Source organism: Myxocyprinus asiaticus, chromosome 4 (assembly GCF_019703515.2).
Source record: "Myxocyprinus asiaticus isolate MX2 ecotype Aquarium Trade chromosome 4, UBuf_Myxa_2, whole genome shotgun sequence".
Lineage (NCBI taxonomy): Eukaryota > Metazoa > Chordata > Actinopteri > Cypriniformes > Catostomidae > Myxocyprinus > Myxocyprinus asiaticus.
Window position 1 is genome coordinate 36,951,422 of NC_059347.1, and position 21,173 is coordinate 36,972,594.

The 21,173-nt window shown below is 38.2% G+C and overlaps 2 protein-coding genes across 15 annotated transcripts in view; one reads left to right on the forward strand and one right to left on the reverse strand.

Annotated features, from left to right (window-relative positions):
• LOC127440122 (GTPase-activating Rap/Ran-GAP domain-like protein 3) overlaps nucleotides 1-20,826 on the forward strand; it is a 103,304-nt gene extending 82,478 nt beyond the window's left edge. For 9 of the 14 annotated variants that reach the window (XM_051696530.1, XM_051696533.1, XM_051696538.1 and 6 more), the window contains 3 exons: nucleotides 8,300-8,518; nucleotides 17,111-17,228; nucleotides 17,321-20,826. In XM_051696530.1, coding sequence (XP_051552490.1) covers nucleotides 8,300-8,518; nucleotides 17,111-17,228; nucleotides 17,321-17,471 — 488 coding nt within the window. In that variant the 3' untranslated portion in view covers nucleotides 17,472-20,826. Of the gene's footprint in view, nucleotides 1-3,076; nucleotides 3,290-3,493; nucleotides 3,631-3,760; nucleotides 5,542-5,719; nucleotides 6,618-8,299; nucleotides 8,519-17,110; nucleotides 17,229-17,320 lie in introns of those variants that run through there. The other 5 variants (XR_007897069.1, XR_007897070.1, XR_007897073.1 and 2 more) reach the window with 4 other exon arrangements.
• LOC127440130 (uncharacterized) lies at nucleotides 3-17,363 on the reverse strand. Its single transcript, XM_051696549.1, has 2 exons — nucleotides 17,301-17,363; nucleotides 3-2,330 (listed from the first exon to the last, which is right to left on the reverse strand). The coding sequence occupies exon 2, from the start codon at nucleotides 2,187-2,189 to the stop codon at nucleotides 1,482-1,484; it is 708 nt and encodes a 235-aa protein (XP_051552509.1). The 5' UTR covers nucleotides 2,190-2,330; nucleotides 17,301-17,363; the 3' UTR covers nucleotides 3-1,481.
• Nucleotides 20,827-21,173: the final 347 nt, after the last annotated feature.

Consider the following 21,173-nt stretch of genomic DNA (forward strand, 5'->3'; position numbering starts at 1 on the left):
TTAATCCGCGGGAGGATGCCGGCGCACTGAAGTGTTCTTTATTTGCACTAGATCAACTTACTGTTAGTTTTAATGTAAAATAATGTAATTAACTTGGCAAACTATACATTATTTAAAAGGTTTAAGACTTAAGCTTAAATATTTGACCTCTGTTTTACTATAATGATCTCATAGTGACTAATTTAATTTCTTAATGTGCCAGGAGTTATGCAAAATGGATACCTTTAATATGAAGTATGAGCCTCAGCCGCATCCATTTAGAAAAAAATGCTATCCGGTTGCCATGAACGCGCTTGACTGAACAACGTCCCTCAGGGCATTTAGTTCAAAAGCGTGCACATTTGGAGAAATATAGATGGATTCTCATATGTTTACGTCACATTTCTTTAGAGAGGAGTAATATTTATTTCTATTTTTAGCCAAAATGAATCGATGTGAGCATTGAGCGCTTTACAATACACTTAAGCCTATATAATATTTGTAACGTTGGTTTGGTGGAGTGGAAGAGGGAGAGAGAGGAGACGCAGGAGTAAATACTTTAAATCCTTTAATAACAAATGCTGGAGTGGAACAAAACAATAACGATAAACTTCACAACAAACCATTAACACTTCAAGGACTGACAAATGAATGGGCAAAACAAGAGGATATTTATACAAAAGGAACTAATGAGGGAATGGAATACAGGTGAGGATAAGAAACAGATGGAAGTGATGAGGGCAGTGAAACATGGGAGATGTAGTCTGGAATACTTCAAAATAAGAGTCCTTGAAGAACGTGAGGGAGACAGACTGTGACATTAAGGGCGACTTCTGGCGCCCAAAGATGGATGAGGAGGGCAGGGTGACGCAGAAGGTGAAGGATCCAAGGAGGACAGTCCAGGGCCCTGGGGGGTGGCTTCAGGGCTGGGAATGGATCCAGGGGCCTGGAGGTGGCCACAGGACTGGGACTGGGTCTGGAGGCCTGGGAGGCAGCCACAGGGCAAGGACTAGGTCAAGAGGTGGAACTGCTGGAGGAGGAGACTCCGGGGGAGTGGGCAGAGCCGTGGAAGAGTCTGAGCGTGGAGCTAGGAGAGGCTCAACGAAGGCAGGCAGAGCCGTGGAAGGCGGAGCCATGAGAGGCTTGAGGGGTGGAGCCATGGAAGGTGGAGCCGTGGAAAGCTCGAGGGGCGGAACTGGGAATCTTAGTGCCCGGAGCATAGCCAAAGGCTCGAAGGACCATGGTTGAGCCGGGGGTTCGGAGGACAGAGGCAGCGCTGAAGGCTTGGAGGTCCGAGGTGGAGCTGGGGGATCGGAGGACTGAGGCGGAGCCGGTGGGACTGAGGACCAAGGCGGAGCTGGAGGGGAGGAGGTCCCTAGTGGAGCCAAAGGCAGAGCAAGGTGACCGACGGACCATGGTGGAGCTGGAGTGACGAGGGACCCCGGTGACGTTGATAGGCTGACGGCCCACGGTGGAGACGAGGGGACGTAGAACCAAGGTGTTCATGAGGGATCGGAGGGCCAAGGCAGAGTCGGATGGTCGACAGATCCCCTTGCCTGTGAATTCTCAGGGGTCGATGGTCGAGCCGGTGACTTGGGGGGAACCGGCTGACCAGGAGGAGGAGGAGTCTTGAGTGGAGCCAGCGGAGGAGGAAGGGCCAGGGTACTGGACGGAACCAGAGTGTCCATTAAGCTGGCTGGAACCAGCAGAGGATAAAGGGTAGTCTGGGTGGGAACTAGGGCGGGGAGCAAGTCCAGGTCTATTAACTTGGCGATAGCTGGCTCAGGGTCGGTCAATGCAACAGGCACTGGCACTGGGACGGTCGAGGCTACAGGCACTGGCTCGTTGACCGTGGCAGGCATAGGCGCTGGCTCGTTGACCGTGGCAGACTTGGAAGGATGAGCCGTGGAAGGCATAGAGCAAGGAGCCATGGAAGGCGTAGAGCAAGATGGGAGAGGAGTAACCGTGGTAATGGAAGATAGTGAGGGGTGATGGATGTTCAGTGTGGCAAGGATATAATCCGCAAGGGAGAGATTCTCCGCCTCCGGAAGCGCTGTTGTTCGGTGATAGTTTAAACCCATACCGTAAATGGACTTGAGGTACATATCCGATATGGTGGTTGTTGCAGCGAGTTGGCAGAACTTGGTGGAATATTTCAAGAGGGGAAGTTCCTGCCTGAACAGTTCCATGAAAACACCTATTAGCTCCATGCTCAATGTGTTGTGCCCGTCGGGGTCTGGTTTTCTGGGAGAGGAGGATTAGTGGGATCACTGGAGTAGAGGAGGACGTTTGGAAGAGCAGGTAAGTGAATCAGTATTCTTTGTAGGTCAGTCCTTCTGTAACGTTGGGTACTAGGAGTGAAAGAGAGGAGAGAGAGGAGACGCAGGATTAAATACTTTAAATCCTTTAATAACAAATGCTGGAGTGGAACAAAACAATAATGATAAACTTCACAACAAACCATTAAACGTAACACTTCAAGGACTGACAAAAGAATGGTCAAAACAAGAGGATATTTATACAAAAGGAACTAATGAGGGAATGGAATACAGGTGAGGATAATTATAAACAGATGGAAGTGATGAGGGCAGTGAAACATGGGAGATGTAGTCTGGAGGAAAACTTCAAAATAAGAATCCTTGAAGAACGTGAGAGAGACAGACTGTGACAGTATTTTTATTTATGATTGTAATTAATTCTGATTTTATGACAACAAATTGCTAAGTGTCTTCTTTGAAATGAGACTACAACTATGCTTCTAGTCCAAAGACTTCATGAACTATATCAATTTAATTTGGGTATGACATTTCTTGGGTTTGGGTTCAAAAGGGGGTGCAAGTTAACAGGTTACACAATTATAATATTTTAGTCTGTGACCACTATGATTTCTCAAAAGAAAAGATATAATCAGTTCTGCCAAAAATGCATACACTTGTTCTGTTATATGTTCAGTTGTCCTGCATGTCAATATTCAGAGCAGCTTTTATATGAGCACAACGGGATTTTATCATTATTACAATCATCTTTATTCATTCTGTACATTTTAGTTAGGTGACCGTTACTGGACATTGTTTTAAATAAATCTTCTATATTGTAGGTAGCAGCATTACATCTTGATGGATGGGCAACACCCATATCAGACAACTACACCCTACTCCAAGGATCCAGTTGGGCTATCTCAAAATGTCAGAATGGGTAACTTCACTCTTCAATGTGAAGAAAGATGGACAATTGTTGTGCATTTTCAGGTTTCACACACCAGTCTGATTACACTGGAACTACAGAATACAGCAATGAGAATGGAAATGAAGTAAGTACTTAATCATCTATTTAGGCAGTTTAATGTTCATTTTGATTTATAAACAGTTTAAGACTCAAATGACAACAGTAATTATAAAACACAATGGTAAGATAAACAGCAGGCTCTAGAGAGGTTTAACACAGGTCAGAAAAAAAGCAGACCTTAAATCAGGGATTTGTTACTTGGATTCATACACTGTTATTGGTTTACAAGACAGAACCCATACAGCTAATTGCTGTCCCCAAACACCAGATGAGATGGACATCCTAGAGAGTACTTACAGTGATCAGCCAGAAAGTGTTTGCAGTGACATGATGGATTCATCTTCTCACACTGAAGAGTGTGAAATGGTAATTAGGGGTTTAATTACATGACATGGGGTGATGAATAATGCATAGCCTATTAATATATGGGGAAACGCTGAATTTATAACATTGTTATTATTTGCAAATTCATTTAAGTTGTGTTTCTGTATTTCAGAACAACACAGAACAACAGGTTTCCCTTTCCCTGAAAATGTCAGAAGAAGAAGAAGAAGGCGAAACAAAAAAAGCTGAAGGAGAAGTAGCAGAAGAAAAAGGCATCCAAGTAAAACCACTTATGAAGACTTGGATGGAAATGGATGAAAGTGCCAATGGCTGTAGCTCTCAACTACATAATATCAAAGTGAAAATGTCCTCAAACACTGCACATCAATGCATCTATGACAAGAAGAATTACTGTCTTTACTGTGAGAAGCCTTATGCAAAAATTGCAAGACATGCGAGGAGAAACACTCTGAAAAAGTTGAAGCTGCAAAGGCACTGGCACAAAGGCAAGGCTCAACCATGCATAATCTTTTATTAACCAAAATAAGGAACATGGGAAACTACCACCATAACAGTTCAGTCGTATCCTCTGGTAAATGAGAGATCATACCAAAAAGGCAAACAACTTATGTGTCAACAGCAATGGACTATCTGCCTTGCAAGTTTTGCTTTGCTATGTATGTCAAAACAGACCTCTGGAGACATCACAAGCGTTGCAAATTACAAGTGAAAGACAATATGCCAGTGAAACGAAAAGTTCAGGCAAGTTGTTCCCTGTTGTTGCCCATGGACTCCGAAGTTTCCAGTGGACTTAAACATTTTATTGAAGACATGACATATGATGCTGTAACTCAAGTGGTAAAATCTGACCTGCTGATTCTGTCACTGGATGAGAGAATGTTCCTCAAAAATGGAGAAGTTCTACGGCACCAGGCAGACATTAGAAATAAGATGAGAGAACTTGCCAGACTTCTTCTAGTAACAAGAACTATTGACAAAGACATTGTTGCTTTGAAGGACTTGATCAACCCAGCAAAGTTCAACACAGTGCTTGAGGCTGTAAAAAAGATGACTGGATTTGATAACTCAACAAACCATTTCTTAGTTCCCTCAACAGCACTAAAACTGCGCTATTCCCTAGTGAAAGTGTCATATATTTTGCAGGGAGAGGCTTTACGTCAAGAGGATGATGCCTTAAAGGGAAGAGCAGAGCAGTTCAGTAAATTAAGTGAACTGGAATGGAATATCCATGTTTCATCCAATGCACTGAAAACCTTGTACCAGAAAAAAATGGAATGGCCCACAAATGCTGCCTCTAGCAGAAGACATCAAGAAGCTCCAGGATCACTTAAAGTGCCTTGAGGAGGCCAACAAAAAAAACTCATTGACCATCCATCACAAAGGTCATGGAATGATCTCTCTCAGGTGACTCTGGCACATCTGATATTATTCATTCGGTGTCGTGAAAGTGAAGTTTCTAGGATGGAATTCAAAACATACCTGCAGAGAAACAAACACATGATGCAGGATGAAATTCTGGAGAGCCTATCACCTCTGTGAGAATCTCACCAGAGTAGAGGTATGGGGGAAAAGGGGTCGCAAAGTACCAGTACTATTATCAGCAAATGTCAAGGAATCTGTGGAACTTCTGATTAAAACTAGAGAAGACGTTGGGATTTCCCCTAGCAATCCCTACATATTTGCTTGTCCTTTTTATGGATCACAGGAGAGCATCCGTGGTTGTGACAGCTTAAAGCGATATGCAGAAATCTGTGGGGCTAAACATCCAGAAAATATCACATCTACTGAGTTGAGAAAACAAGCAGAGAATGTTCAGTCTAAAAAGAGGATGACAGAGGATGATCATTCTGAAAAAGGGCTGCCACCTCAAGAAAGACTCAAGAGAGGCAATTGGATGCTTCAGTAAATCACCACTGCCTTTAAATCAAAAAGGTGTGTTATTCCATTAATCATAAAGAATATTATCTACATGGAACATCTTGACATTTATTTGAAGAATTGACTGTGGTCTTCAGCTATGAAAAATCGATATTATTGAAATTACATTTTGTTCATTCATTCATTTATTCACTTAATTTTAATTACTTAATTTCTTAATTTATTTTAATAGGAAAATCCAGAAAGCCTTGATCAGAGTCAGAGAGGAAAATCATCAAACACCTCCTAAAGGAAATGAAAATCCCTGGAAAAGTGGACTGTGAAAGATTCTTAATTGAAAACAAGATTCTAAAGGATAATGAAAGAGGCTGGAAAGCAGTAAAATACTTTGTGCACAGCAGAATAATTTCTATCAAGAGAAATTTGTGTCAACAGTATTAAGCCTAGAAATGCTGGGAGCCTGCATTAAGGAGTATCGATGTTGAATGTCACAATACTGGGAGCTTGCGTTATGGAGTTTCAATTTTGAATGTTACAATACTGGGAGCTTGCATTATGGAGAATCAATGTTGAGTCATAAAAGTGCCATAACATTGGTAGTCCATGTAAATGGCCTCAGTGTGCCATAACATTGGTAGTCCATGTAAATGGAGCCTCAATGTGCCATAACATTGGTAATCCATGTAAATGGCGCCTTAGTGTGCCATAACATTGGTAGTCCATGTAAATGGAGCCTCAGTGTGCCATAACATTGAAATTATTGACCACAGCTGTTGTTAGAAACATATATCCAAACTATTTAGGTGACAACGCCTTTTCTGTTTGGGCCTCTCATTTGTTGAATGACCTGCCAGAGGAGATCAATGAAGCTAACTGTCTTCTTTTATAATGGTATTATTGTTATTGTTGTTGTTGTTTACATTTAGGCACTCATCACTGAGGGTGGAAAGTCTGCACTACTGCAGGGGGGGCTCTTTTAGTGAGTTTATGAGATTTTCTATGTGATAAACTTGATGGTTTATCATCTGGAAAACCATTTCCGTTGTCAGGAGTGCAGCAAGAGCAAGTGACAAACCTTCAGTTTAGGAGTGTGTGTGGACTTTAAATAAACTTTACTTGATTTCATTCAACATGCTGTAGTTATGCGTTTTTTCGCTATTTTATTTTGATGGCAAGAACTGACATTTTAGTGTCATTATGAACATTGTCATTACATTCAGAGATAGACAGAATGTGAAATATTGTTAAATGTCAAAACAACCAAACAGGTGTCGCACTCTACCATATAACAGGGGACCAGTGTCCAGGTGTTTATAGTGAAATCTCTATTAATGCCCATACCTATTGCTGCTTAAACTGCTCATTTAGCATGTACAGTCTAAGTTTACCTTATGTGGACAAACAAAATGACTTTGGTCCCCTGTTATATGATAGAGCGCGACACCTGTTTGGTTGTTTTTACATTTAGCAATATTTCACATCTCTGAATGTAATGACAATGTTCATAATAACACTAAAACACCAGTTCTTGCCTTCAAAAATACACTGTAAAGATTTTGGAGGTTAAAACACTAATGTTGTTTTGCTGCATTGAAAAATATCAGTTGGCTCAATTAAATTATGTGAAATGAATGTCTTTTAACACTGACTACACTCTCTGAATGTAATGACAATGCTGAAAAATATGAGTGCCCCTAATGTTGAATGATAAACAAAGACACTTCAGAATTAGAATCAGAAATTGCTTTATATTGGCAACTTTGTAATATAGTTACACACACATATTCATATACATATATATATATATATAAATAGTATCTGATGCTACATTTTTTGATAATTGTATTTATTTATATATAATTAGTATTAGAGTCAAGCCAAGAAAATATTTGCAGGTAAAACTAATTTATTTAGTGTTTGGGGTTGCTTTCAGAATATTTATGCAATGGTGAGATGTGTAAACATTAATGTTTACATTTAAGTTACATTATGGTGCCAATGGACTTGGTGCCAATTCACTTTGTATTTACACATACAGTTCCATTGCAGGCTATGGAGGTCCCCTTTGGATAGGCAGACATCGGACAGGGTTGCTGGTCCCCTCTTGGCATGTTTTGAAAATTTTTAAAAAAATGCAAATTTCCGGTTATATTATGAAAAAAAGACCTTAAAAGAAAATGTTGTATGTCATTTTTGTTTCTTCAAAATGACCAGAAACACTGATCCACTCTTGGTCAGTGTACAGCGACAGTCCCCTGTTAGTAATATAGACGTGTGTGTGTGTGTGTGGGGGGGGGGGGGGGGCAGGTTTAAGAGGTTTACGAGGACTTTTTAGGTTACAAACTGGTAATTACAAGGGTATTATGCTATAAATGTGGTTTATGAGGATATTTCTAGTGTCCCCATAATTCAAATCGCTTACAAAAACAAACTAAACAATGTTTTATTGAAAATGTAAAAATGCAGAAAGTTTTTTGTGAGGGTTAGGTTTAGGGGTAGGGTTAGGTTTAGGAGATAGAATCTATAGTTCGTACAGTATAAAAATCATTATGTCTATGGAGAGTCCTCATAATGATAGCTGCACCAACGTGTGTGTGTTTAAAAACAAGGGAATGTGTAAGTGCATGTTAGGCTGTGTTGTCAGACTATGTTGTCCGCCACATTCTAACAGAATGCCAAGTAGATACCAATGTGCCTAACAACAGTTCTGGACATTAACGCTGAAGCAGTTACAGTTGATTCTAACCTCTCATTCTTTAGTCTTTTCTCTTCTTTTCTGCCCCTTTCCAACCATTCTTTTTTTCTCTTAAAGGTGAAACTCCCTCAAAACACATCTATAAGATCCCATTGAGTAACCTCGTTGGACGGAGCATCGAGAGACCGCTCAAGTCTCCATTGGTCAATAAAGTACTCACAGCACCTGCCCCCAGTGTCATAGCGCCTGCTCCCATGATCACAAGTGCACCTTCTCTCTCACTGTCTCGCATGGAGATCAAAGAGATCGCCAGCCGCACACGCAAAGAACTGCTGGGTAAGTGTTTGTGTGGTCTTGAACTGAAAGCTATCATTACCTATGCTTGACTCAGTGGGAGGCTGGGAGGAAATGTACTGCTAGAAAGCTGCTACAGCATAAGTACTGTTGGAGACATGGTTTTAGGGTAGTACATTAGAGCTGCAAGTGGCACAGCACTGTTGTATTTTTTATTTAAAGGGCTACAACGGTCATGGAAAACCTGGAAATATAACAGAATTTTGAAATTGTGATATCCACATCTGGAAAAGTAGTAGAAAAAATAAATAAAAAACCTTACAAAAAAAAAAAAAAAAACCCATTATGGAACAGTCGTGGAAATTTCTATAAAAAATATTTTGAAATGAAAATAAGTTTGTATCCCCCTTTTGACTTCTCATTTTACACACCCTGTTGCAGAGTTTTTAAATAGATAAAAGATAATATAATTTTTTTTTATTTAGTACTGCCCTTTAGAAGCTGCATAACAGCTATTTACACATACTGTATATTCCACAAGACAAAATAATAACAATTTACACAAATCATCCTGTATAAAAGTTTCCTTGGGTCTCAGTGTAGTGTGTTGCCTTCTTGAGCGTCAATTAATGTTTGCACATTTTGTAATAGTTGTGTACGAGTCCCCTCAATTGTCCTAAGTGTCAAGAGCTGGATGTCAGTTATCAAATATCCACTGTTGGGAAGAACTCAAATTTGCAGAAGATGCTGGGAAAACAAACAAAATTCAGTACCTGGAGGATTTTTATTAAGAACAGAACTACTCTGGACAAAGCAGGGACTCATACACAACTATCACAAAAGACACAAACAGTCATTGATTATCAAGGAAGCAACACACCATCTAAAGAACCAAGGGGATGCAAACTTTTAAACAGGATAATTTGTATAAATTCAGTTATAATTTCTTCTTGTGGAATATATGTAAATATTTGTTATGTCAAATAGCCTCATCAGAGCAGTACTAAAAAATAAAAATAAAATTTTTATGATCAATAAAAAAATTAATGATGAACATCTTGCAGATTTTGCAAGGGGGATGCAAACTGCATTCAACTATGCACAGCTCTAAAATATTTAATTGGTTAGAGATTGCTTTGCTAGTGCAATCTCTGTTAAATAAATAAAAAAAAAAGAATTCCTTATCCAGTAATCATGAACAACTGGAAAAGTGATGGAAATTTCTATAGTGAATATACATTTTTCTATTTATGCTCCAGTCTAAAATATTTCTCTTTATAAAAATTATTTTTGAAGTCCTTCAACAACTGAAAATCACCAACAATTGGAAAAATAATGGAAAAGTTATTGAAATTCTTTGGTCAAAAGGAGAGGGATCCCTGTAATTAATTTAGTAATTAATTAATTGTAAACAATTATAAATAATTGTTATTAGGGCTGAAACAATTAGTCGACGTTATCGACAACATGGACAATAAAAAAATTGTTGACAAAAAGTTTAATTGTCGAATAGTCGTTTGATCTCATTTAACATAACATGAGATCAAATTAAACTCTAATGATGACACACGAGAGCAGCACTGCAGCTCGAGCCTGACTGAGGAGAGGAAGAATTACACATCTCACAGTCCAGATGCTCTCTAAACCAAGGGTCTTCAATGGGGGTCCGCAAATTATTGTTTGATCCACGTTGGTGGCACTTGTAATAATCACTCACTCGCACGTGAGCGACAGCGAGAGACAGGAGTATGAATTATCGACATGTTGAAGTCCTTTGCAGCAGCATGCCAAATCTTATTGTGACTAAACAGCGCTAGTCAGTGGAAGTGCGCAGCCGGACAAACCCTTCACGCGCCCACCGCTCATCACGAGCTGCTCAATGCGCGACAGACATCATAATTAAAGGTGCACTCAATCATTGTTTTCCTCATTACAAATGTTTACTCAATGAAATCAACAGTCATTTTAAAATATATGTATAAAATTGATCACTCACATGAGATGAAGCCTCAATTTTAGTAACCTTATAAAAGTTGTTTAATTCTGCATGGACAGGGTCTTTCTGTTTTTCTGTCTGTCTGTCTATCTATCTGTATGTCTTTTTATTTCTTTTTGGAGGAGGGTTGGCACAGGGATTTATAGGGGAATTTAAAAATGTCACTTCATGACAAAAATGTTGCAGACCCCTGCTGTACATCCCTGCTGAAAAGTTCAGCTAAAACCAGCTTAAACTGGTTGATTTAAGCCTAGCCAGGCTGGTCAGTTAGCAGGTTTCAGAGGGGGTTTGAACACTTTTTAGCTGGTTAGGCTGGGAGACCAGCTAAGACCAGCCTGACCAACTAAGACCACCTTGACCAGCCTGACCAGCTAAGATCAGCCTGACCAGCTAAGGCCAGCTAAAACCAGCCAACCAGTTTATGCTGGTTTTAGTTGGTCTTTTAAGCAGGGCAGCATTTCATGATTATTTCAATGGCTTTGCAATGTAAACATCATGAAGTACATACAATAATATTGTAGCCTACCATTCATGTTTTTATAGGCATAAAACGCAACACTCAATTTTATACAATATGTAACGGGGGTCCCGGCTCCATCTCTCTACACACCAAGGGGTCCTTGGTCTGAAAATGGTTGAAGACCCCTGCTCTAAACTTTCCAAACAGCTTCAGATGATGTAGATCACAAAGTATGAAGGAATTATAATGCAAAAAAAAAAAAAAAAAAGTAAATACAGAAGCACTCTTGTTGTGGAATAAGTGGATTCTTAAGCAAAACTTGTGTGTCGAGCATCTTTAAAAGAAACACCCCGGCGTTACATCTTTAATGCAGTTATATTTAATGCGTTATAGCTTTATTAAAGTTCAAATAATACAGAAGCAGATCATGTAAATAACTACAAACATCAAAACTGGCATTTCTCTGTGCGGTCAGCGCCTCTTCTATGAGTTGCACGAAGTGTACCGATCTAAGGGGGAGAGGTTGAAACTGCATCCGGCTGATGCACACCGGGGATGCTCATCCCTTGAGCGTGCAGCTAGATTATAACGTGATGGCTAGTGACTTATTGAATCATAATATATGTGTCACTGTATGTTTCTTATTGTTAGTAAGCATGTTTAATACAACCTTTTAAGTCAGGGCACAAGCTGAATAATCGGTTAATAGCTAATGATTAATCGCTTCAATAATCGCAGAATAGTCGAATAATTGTTCTAATAATTGTTAGATTAATAAATTATCAAAATAATCATTAGTTGCAGCCCTAATTGTTATCAAATTCACATAAGAGAAACAAATCTAATAAATACAAATAAGTAAAAAAAAAAAAAAAATCATATAGACTTAAAAGAAAGGTTTTTGCACTGCAACAATATATCTAATCAGTTATAATGCTCGTTCTGTAGTCAAATTGAGATGAGACACATTTTTACATTATGAAGGGTTGGAGTGAGACATCCTGATCACACATTAGATAAGCTGCTAGATCTATGAGACTGCCACACTTCACACCCTACATACTATCTCTCTCTCTCTCTCTCTCTCTCTCTCTCTCTCAATTTCAATTTCAATTTAAAGTACTTTATTGGCATGATTGTGTTTACATACAATATTGCCAAAGCATTAATACACAAAACAGATAATGACAAGACAAATAATAATAATAAAACAGTAACAAATAACAATAAAAATAGAATTAAAATAAGGTGCCAGGTAATGAATAAAATAAAAACTATAATAACAATACACACTATACAATAAAAAATAAAATAAGCATTTAACAAGACATTATGAACATAAGAAAATAAAAATACTGTGACTGAAGTACATTAAAGCAGTAATTGGTTTCTGAGTGTGTGCATTTCAAAAAGGAATTTTGCTGCAACTGATGCATGATTGTCCTCCGCCAGTAACACCTGCATTTGATCTGTTTCTGCTGAACTGGAAAACTGTGGCATGAGGTTTGAGAGTTTTTCAAAGTATTTCTCTCTCACCTCTGTAAATTTCTCACAGTGAAGGAGAAAGTGTGTCTCTGTCTCGACCTCACCAGTGTCACAATGAGCACAGACTTGTTCTTCCTTTGGAAGCCATGTTTGTCTGTGTCTGCCTTTTTCTATAGCCAGACTGTGATCACTGAGCCTGTATTTGGTGAGGATCCATCTCTGTTTTGGATCTCTTACAGTGTGGAGATATTCTGCTAGATTATACTGGCAGTCTGGCAGTCTCTCTCTCTCTCTCTCTCTCTCTCTCTCTCTCTCTCTCTCTCTCTCTCTCTCTCTCTCTCAATTTCAATTTAAAATACTTTATTAGCATGATTGTGTTTACATATAATATTGCCAAAGCATTAATACACAAAACAGATAATGACAAGACAAATAATAATAATAAAACAGTAACAAATAACAATAAAAATTGAATTAAAATAAGGTGTCAGGTAATGAATAAATTAAAATAAAACTATAATAACAATACACACTATACAATAATCTCTCTCTCTCTCTCTCTCTCTCTCTCTCTCTCACACACACACACATACAAGAATGGCCTGGGCGGAATATTGAAAGCTCTATTGCACCCCTGCAGGTTCCTTTTATTAACACCGTCTTCATATTCAGTGGTTGCAGGTATAAAGGGGGTTTCTTTCTGTATATCTGTATACATAAGTGTTAGAATTTAACCAGGGAAAAAATGGTAGAATTGTTTAAATTCTATTAATTTAATAGATAATTAATATAATACATTTTTTTTGCCACCAAAAGTCACAAAAATGCCTCCGATATTTAAAATGTGGGGTAAATTATGGCCTTGTAGTATATTATATAAAATTAAGTAAATAAAGTAAATCAGTATTATATTTGAAAATACTCTGTTCTAGGCCTGTCTAGTTATGTTTTTAGTAGGGCTGTCAATATATTAAAATTTTTCATCATATTAAATACATGTGCCAATTAATAAATCACAATTAATTGCATATATCAATATTTACTGAGAGCAGGGACGGATTAACCACAGGGACGAGTGGGCCATTGCCCAGGGAACCCAAGGGGCCTCGAGCTCTAAACCAATTATTTATTTATTTATTTTGAGATATCTATTATAAATCCAAATAAATGTCAGTCTTGTATGAAATATAATTTGTTCGGCCAAATGCGTGCTGGACTACAGTGCACGCTCAGGGAATCTGCGTCTCACAGGTGCAGCATGTTTATTTGAAGAGAACAGTGTCTGATTTACAAAATGCTTCCAAACACAAAGATAAGGTGCAGTTTACCCTGGCTGTGTACAAAGCTGATAGTTTAAATTCATATAAGTGACAGAATTTGTGCAAAAGTATGGAGGACTTTAAAATAAAAAAGTCCGGCATGCATTTAATGTATAATGAAAAAGCAAAAGATGCTAAATAAGTGCATGGTAACATTTGTAATATTTGGTTAACCACGGGAGTTCACTAACAGTTATTCTGTTATTTGTCGGGATTTGGGATTCGAGAATAAAGAACGCTTATTGCCATGGATGCGTCAAACACAAACTCAGATTAGCAGGGAATACAGTGCACAATGAGCTATGAGCCTAAATAGCACAACATATAGATCTTCAAATGATAAAATCACATTAAAGTCAAACAAAAATAATCTCCGTCACTGCCTGCAACATAGTAGGCCTATTCTTAATTAATGAAAAACATGTAATTCTGCCCGGGCAGGTTCACTTTATGGTTTAGCCTATAGACCTCTTTGGGATGCTTTGATTTTTAAATGATTCACCATTTAACTTTTGTGTTTTTGTGTTTTTTTTATTGTAATTATGGTCTGCACACCAGAGCAAAGGCTCACCGTTTATCAAGCGCTGAAACTTTGCCAGGTGAAAAACAATCTGGAATCATGTAACAGTCACATTAAGTCCTCTCTGCCACCTGAACTTCATCAGAATGTCGATTTGTGACAAAGCTTGATGCAGCATAAAAAAATGGTGAAACAGAACACAGGTGTCTCAAGATGTGTTTAGAAATATTGAAGTTCTTTTAAATTTAACAGTGTCTAAAAATATGCGACGGTCCTGCACGGTATGCTGAAAAAAGTGAGTTGTGGCGCAACCATCAAAGACGTACGTCCAGTGCATGTTTACATAGAAAAACAATTGAAAAACAACCCATAACTCGCCCTATCCACCTTTTTCCTAAGTCCTGTGATGCTTAGTGAGAAAAATGGGCATTACTTCTATTGTCAAGTAAACGCTGTTGTTACGATGTTCTTTTGTTGCGGTGTTGAGATTTTGAGGAGAGCGTGTATGATTTTGTATGGATATACATCAGTCACTATACCAGTATGTTACTGAACGATAATACACTGCAAAATGTAAAGACAAAGAAAGCGCAAACAAAACTGATGCGCTGTTTCTCCCAGATGCAGTTGAGATTTAATCTAAGCACAAACGCTACATTTTGAGCAAAATTATCGGTTGTTTTAGTGGAGTACCTGTGTTAGTTCAGCTTCAGATGTGCGTGCTTGTACTTGTCACCCTGCATGTTCAAATCACACACTGAGGAAGAGCTGTGATGTTCTCATACTTTTGTATATAATCCCTTTTTCAAGTTTTCTGATTGGACAGTTATTTTCTTTTAAATCTGCACGTAAGTTTAAACACAAATTTTTGTTTGGTGGGTGATTGACTGGTGAGAGGCGGTGCTTCGCTGCTGTCTAGGACATCAGGACGCCATTTTAAATCTCAAATGCACTGTGGTATATGACTACCTCTGTATGTGTTTTTTGTGATCCAATCACAAAACATTTTGCACCCTGTTTACAACTACATTTAGTGCTGACCATTTGCGATCGGATCATCCGAAACACGTCTTATTACCAGCTGTAAACAGGGTCTAAAATGACTGCAGCCAGAGCTAGGGAATGCTGTAGAACAACTTCCGGCGGAAGTCCCACCCACATTTGTTTCCCTAGTAAGACCTCCAGGAAAAAGGTGGATAGCCTCCTTGAAAAACTGACCCGAACTAGGCGCAAAACCTGAAGGGTTGACAGGTACCTTTGGATTCAGACTGGGTTGAAGACCGTGCAGAATAACCGAATAGGGATTTTGGTATTTGAATACAGGCGCCGTGCACATCCCTGTTAATAACACATGATTTTGGATCAGTTCATAATTAAAAAGTACAAATAATTGGCTGTGAAAGACATTGCTCCAAATGTTTCTTCTGTCTATTTGAAAAATCCAACCAAATCTGCCAAGCGTCCTGTAGCATATAAAGGTGAACGTAGTCACGTAATTAGAGTCATGGTATACTGGCCCATGGGCCTCTCAGTTTGTAATCTGTCCTTGACTGAGAGGCCCCCAAATAGAAGATAATTTGTATATAATAATTAAAATTATATATATATTTATTTTTTTTCATTTTAGAATAATAGTAAAGTCATCAAAACTTTGGAATAACATAAATGGAACTCTGGGAATTATGTTGTGACTAAACAAAATCCAAAATAAATCAAAACTATGTTATATTTTAGCATCTTCAAAGTAGTCCTTTACCTAGAATTTGCAGACATGTACTCTTGACATTTTCTCAACTAACTTCTTGAGGTATCACCCTGGGATGCTTTTTCAACAGTATTGAAGGAGTTCCCATCTATATGTTGGGCACTTATTGGCTGCTTTTCTTTATTATTTGGACCAAGTCATCCATTTCAAAAACTTTTTTTTTAATTACATTTTAGATTTATAATGAAATAAATTAATATGGTGGCACAATTATATTTTTGTCTACAAAACTTATTTCAAACATTGAAGCATACGCCTTCAGATCAAAAGATTTTTAAGATCATGAGAAACATTTCAGTCAAGTGTTTCAAAACTTTTGACCGGTAGTGTGTGTATATCTATATATATTGTGGCAGCAGACAAGTAAAGCATTTAGACAATAAAAAAAAAAGCTTTAAATGTCAAAATATTTTTTGTTTTATTATCATATGCCTTTTTGGCCTTCTTCCATCAGCACTATTTTTAATTGTTGGTCTATGTACTCATGCATTAGATGCTTTTGAAGGTTTTGTATTCTCACTTTGGTTGCGTCATGTCGCGCTAGTTTTCAGCATCTCCAATCATAAGCGCTGTGTTTTTAAGTTGCTGTGTCAAGTTATACATATTTTGAAACATTGAAAAATGCATCTCGGGATGCCTGCATTCTGTTGTGCTCTGTTCGACTATCTTTGGGCTCAAGAGCGCGTCATCTCTGGAAGGGTCTATGCTGCCTGCTCTCATTAGTTTGACGAGGCGCATTACTTGTACTGCTGGAGTTGCCCTAACTGCTCCCTACTGCCACAGATTTACAAAAACATCAAGGTGGTACATCAAGCTTGAATTGTTCTGATGGCAGGAAGTAGGACATTTTTTTACTATGGAATTTACAAACAGGTTTTGTGAATGAATATTTGCATTAATCTCACTTAATTAATGCATTAAATCGACAGCTCTAGTTTTCTGACACCATAGTGACCATATTTGAAAAAAATGGACATGTTGTATGTTTTTAAAAAAATATGCCCTCATTAAAGTAAAAAATACCACTGAAAATTAATTCCAATTATTGCCCTTAATTTTTCACACCGTGATGCTTTGTTCCTCTTGTAGGTTTGACTGAGGAACCCAGCTGTAAGGCAGACAGTAATTCAGTGAAACAGAGAAGATTGAGCAAGAAAACCAAGGAGGACGAGCAGAAACGAACAACGGGGAGCGCTACTACTGAACAGTAAGTGTGTATTTGTGGGAGGGAGGTTATGTCTGCATGTTACTTGCGAGCATACCGGTTATTTATATTTACCATGAGATATCTCAAATCAGAGTGGGCATGGAGTCTGTAGATGGAGAAACTGACGTCCACCTGCTTTGCTCATCTGGCTCTGAGGTGGAGCCGCGAGATGAGAGCCCACCCATGGCCAGCCCTTTTACCTTCTCCACTTCTTTTGAGGAGGATGTTTTGGACCTAAAGTGATGACAAACACTGTTCTTGAATCACAGTGCACCTCTCACCTTATCACACATCCTCCTAGCTTTTACTTTTTTGAATCATCTTTTTATCACGCTATGTTGAATTTGTGTGTCTTTCCTCAGTCTGCCTACTCACCTGAAGTGTATGCAGTGTGTAAATGAATCCCAGAGCTTTACACCTGAAGGAGTTTACAGTGTGGTGATGTCAAAATTCACTCCTTGAAGATGTATGCATGTATGAATGTGTGTGTATGGCCCAGCGTTTACTCAATAAAAGAGAACTTGAAAATCAGGTGGTCTTTTGACAAATGTTGACACCTCCCTGAATAATGTTTGATTTAATTTCTTTAGATTGCTAACAAACAGATCGGACAACAGCTTAGGGAACATTTGTATTTTTTTAAGGCATACTTGTAGCCATATGAAGGAAAAATAGGATACTTCAAATTTTGGGCTTGAAAGGTTTGAACCATAGTTCAAAGTCAAGGCAAACATTATTTTCACCTCAAGACCTGAATGTAAGATTGATGCACCTGAAAACAATGAAACATATTTTTGAATTCCTTCTTTTGTGTTTTAAATGTTTTCTATGTTTGTGATTTGTAAATTGTGTGATTATTTCAAAGTTGTACAAAATTCTATATGCATCTCAGACCGGGTGTGCACATGAAAATACAAATGTAAACACACATATAAATATATACAGTGCTGTGAAAATTTATTTGCCCCATGCTGATTTCTTCTATTTGTGTGTATTTTTCACACTAAATTGTTTTAGGTCTTCAAACAAGATATAACATAAAACAAAGACAACCTGAGTAAACACAAAATACAGCTTTCAAATAGGTATATTTTTTATTGAAGCAAAAAAGTTATCCAACACCTATATCACCCATGTGAAAAACTAACTGCCCCCTTAAACTTAATAGCTGGTTGTGCCACCTTTAGCAGCTACAACTGCAACCAGTCACTTCCGATAATTGGAGATCATTCTTTCACAACACTGTGGTGGAATTCTGGCCCACTCTTCTTTGCAGTACTGCTTTAGTTCAGCCACATTGGAGGGTTTTTGAGCATGAACTGCCCGTTTAAGTTCCTGCCACAGCATCTCAATCAGGTTCAAGTCAGGACTTTGACTAGACCACTCCAAAACTTTAATTTAGCTTCTTTTGAGCCATTCAGAGGTGGACTTTCTCCTATGCTTTGGATCATTGTCTTGCTGCATAATCCAGTTGCGCTTGAGCTTCATCTCACGGACTGATGATCAGATGTTCTCCTTAGCATTTTGTGGTAGAGAGCTAAATTCCAGTTTCCCTCAATTATTGCAAGTCGCCATGGCCCTGAAGCAGTAAAGCATCCCCACACCATCACACTACCACAACCATACTTGATTGTATATATGATGTTCTTTTTTTGGAATTCTGTGTTTGATTTACGCCAGATGTAACGGGACACCTGCCGTCTAAACAGTTCCGCTTTTGACTCATCAGTCCACAGAACATTCTCCCAAAAAGTCTGAGAATCATCAAGGTGTGTTTTGGCAAAAATCAGATGAGCCTTAATGTTCTTTAGCCGTGGTTTTCGCCTCACTACTCTACCACGTATGGCATTTTTGGTCAGTGTCTTTCTGATAAAGTGACCTTTAATGATGCGAGAGAGGCCTGCAGTTCCTTGGATGTTGTCCTTTGCTTTTTTGTGACTTCCTGGATGAGTTGTCACTGTGTTCTAGGAGGAATTTTGGAAGGTTAGCCACTTCTGGGAAGTTTCACTACTGTGCCAAGCTTTCTCCATTTGGAGTTAATGGCTCTCACTGTGGTTCTTTGGCGTCCCAGAGCCTTTGAAATAGCTTTGTAACCCTTCACAGACTGATGTATTTCAGTCACCATTTTCCTCATCATTTCTAGAATTTATTTCGACCTTGGCTTAATGTGCTACTGGATGAGACCTTTTAGCCAAATTCATGCTGCTGAAAAAGTTCTATTTAGGTGTTGATTTGATTGAACAGGGCTGACAGTAATCAGGCCTGGGTGTGTCTAGTCCGGCTGAACCCCATTATGAATGCAGTTTCGTAGATTTGGGGATTTAGTAAGGGGCAAATACTTTTTCACACAGGCCCAGTTGGTATTGGATCATTTTTTTGCTTCAATAAATAACATTATCATTTAAAAACTGTATTTTGGGTTTACTCAGATTGCCTTTGTTTTATGTTAGATTTTTGAAACAATTTAGTATGAAATATACACAAAAACAGAAGAAATCGGCAAATATTTTTTCACAGTACTGTATGTAAAATATACCTTTCTAGATATTGTATTATGGACAAATAAAACACTTCTTGTGCACATCAATGTTATGGTCTAACATGCCTCCACCCTCACCATGCTTTTAAACCCTGATGTGCAATCAATCCCTTGGCAGAAAGGGCAGAATTCTCCCACAAGTGCCATTTTGTATTGCACCCTTCAACCACTAGCGCACTCTACCTGACTGACCATGGTCTGCATATCTCATGAGGCAGAAGCAAACACTATCTCTTCTATCTATAGCGGTTTACCGCAGCTCACAGTATGAGACATGATCCATGAACACCCACATTCAGCCTGACACAGTTAAATGTGTTCTTAAAGTGCTGTTGCTTCTTGAAAAGGGCTCTGGATCACCTGCATGCCTCCCTTCAATCCCACTACAAGGTAAAGGGATTTGATGGATTAGTAGTTTAGAATTTAGAATCATGAATTTGGTACGTTTGGTACAAACTGAAAGAACCCTCCAGGAATTCAAGTCAGGGTCACTTAGATTAAATCTCAGATTCTGGGTAAATATGAGAATGAGAAACTTTATTCTACTGTTTACAGTTTAAACTCAGAGATGTTGAATGAATGTCAGCAAAGGTGTGACACCAGAACATACACAAGAGCCTCAGGAACAGTACAAGGAAAGGAGAATGAGAAAGTATTAGATACAGATAAACTGCTTAGCTGAATGCATGCCCGCCTCTCTCACCTTCTTAAAACATTTCTTCATCTTAATGTGAGCCATGCAACACTAGTAGCAACCTGGAGTAAAAAGGGAAAACGTGGGCATATTTTTGTAAATGAAAAGTTTTAAATATTATTTATTTGCTATTTGTTGTTCTTAACAGGAAAATGGGTGAGCCAGAAACTGACTGAATTTTTGTTCCTGTTTTGTTTTGTTTTTCCCCTTTGCAACCTGTCTATTGTCTTCCCCCTGCCTCTGTTCACTCTTCTAACTGTTTTCTCAGTGGTTTTGTATCTATATTTGTATTAATTGTTTAGACTGTTGCAGAAACTCTGTGATATCGGAATTAAACAAAAATGAATAAAAAAATTAAAAAAACACCAAGTGTCTTAAAATATTGTATTGCCATTGTTTTTAATGCCAAGTATGACTTGTTAATGTTTGTGTTTCAGATGTGGCCTCAAAATTATTAGTATCCTTATTATTATCATTATTATTACTATTATTATTATTATTATTATTATAGCATTTATTTGAAAAAGTGCTGTAGACCACTGATGTAGTTAATATTGTTCATTGATATGAAATAAATATTTATGAAATTTAACCATGTAGTTTGTGTTTTAACAGGTATTTTAGAGTGCCTTGTTTCAACCTAATCAGTAGATGGCAGGCATGTTTAACATTAGGTTTAGAAAATCCTCATCATTAGTTGAAACCCACACAG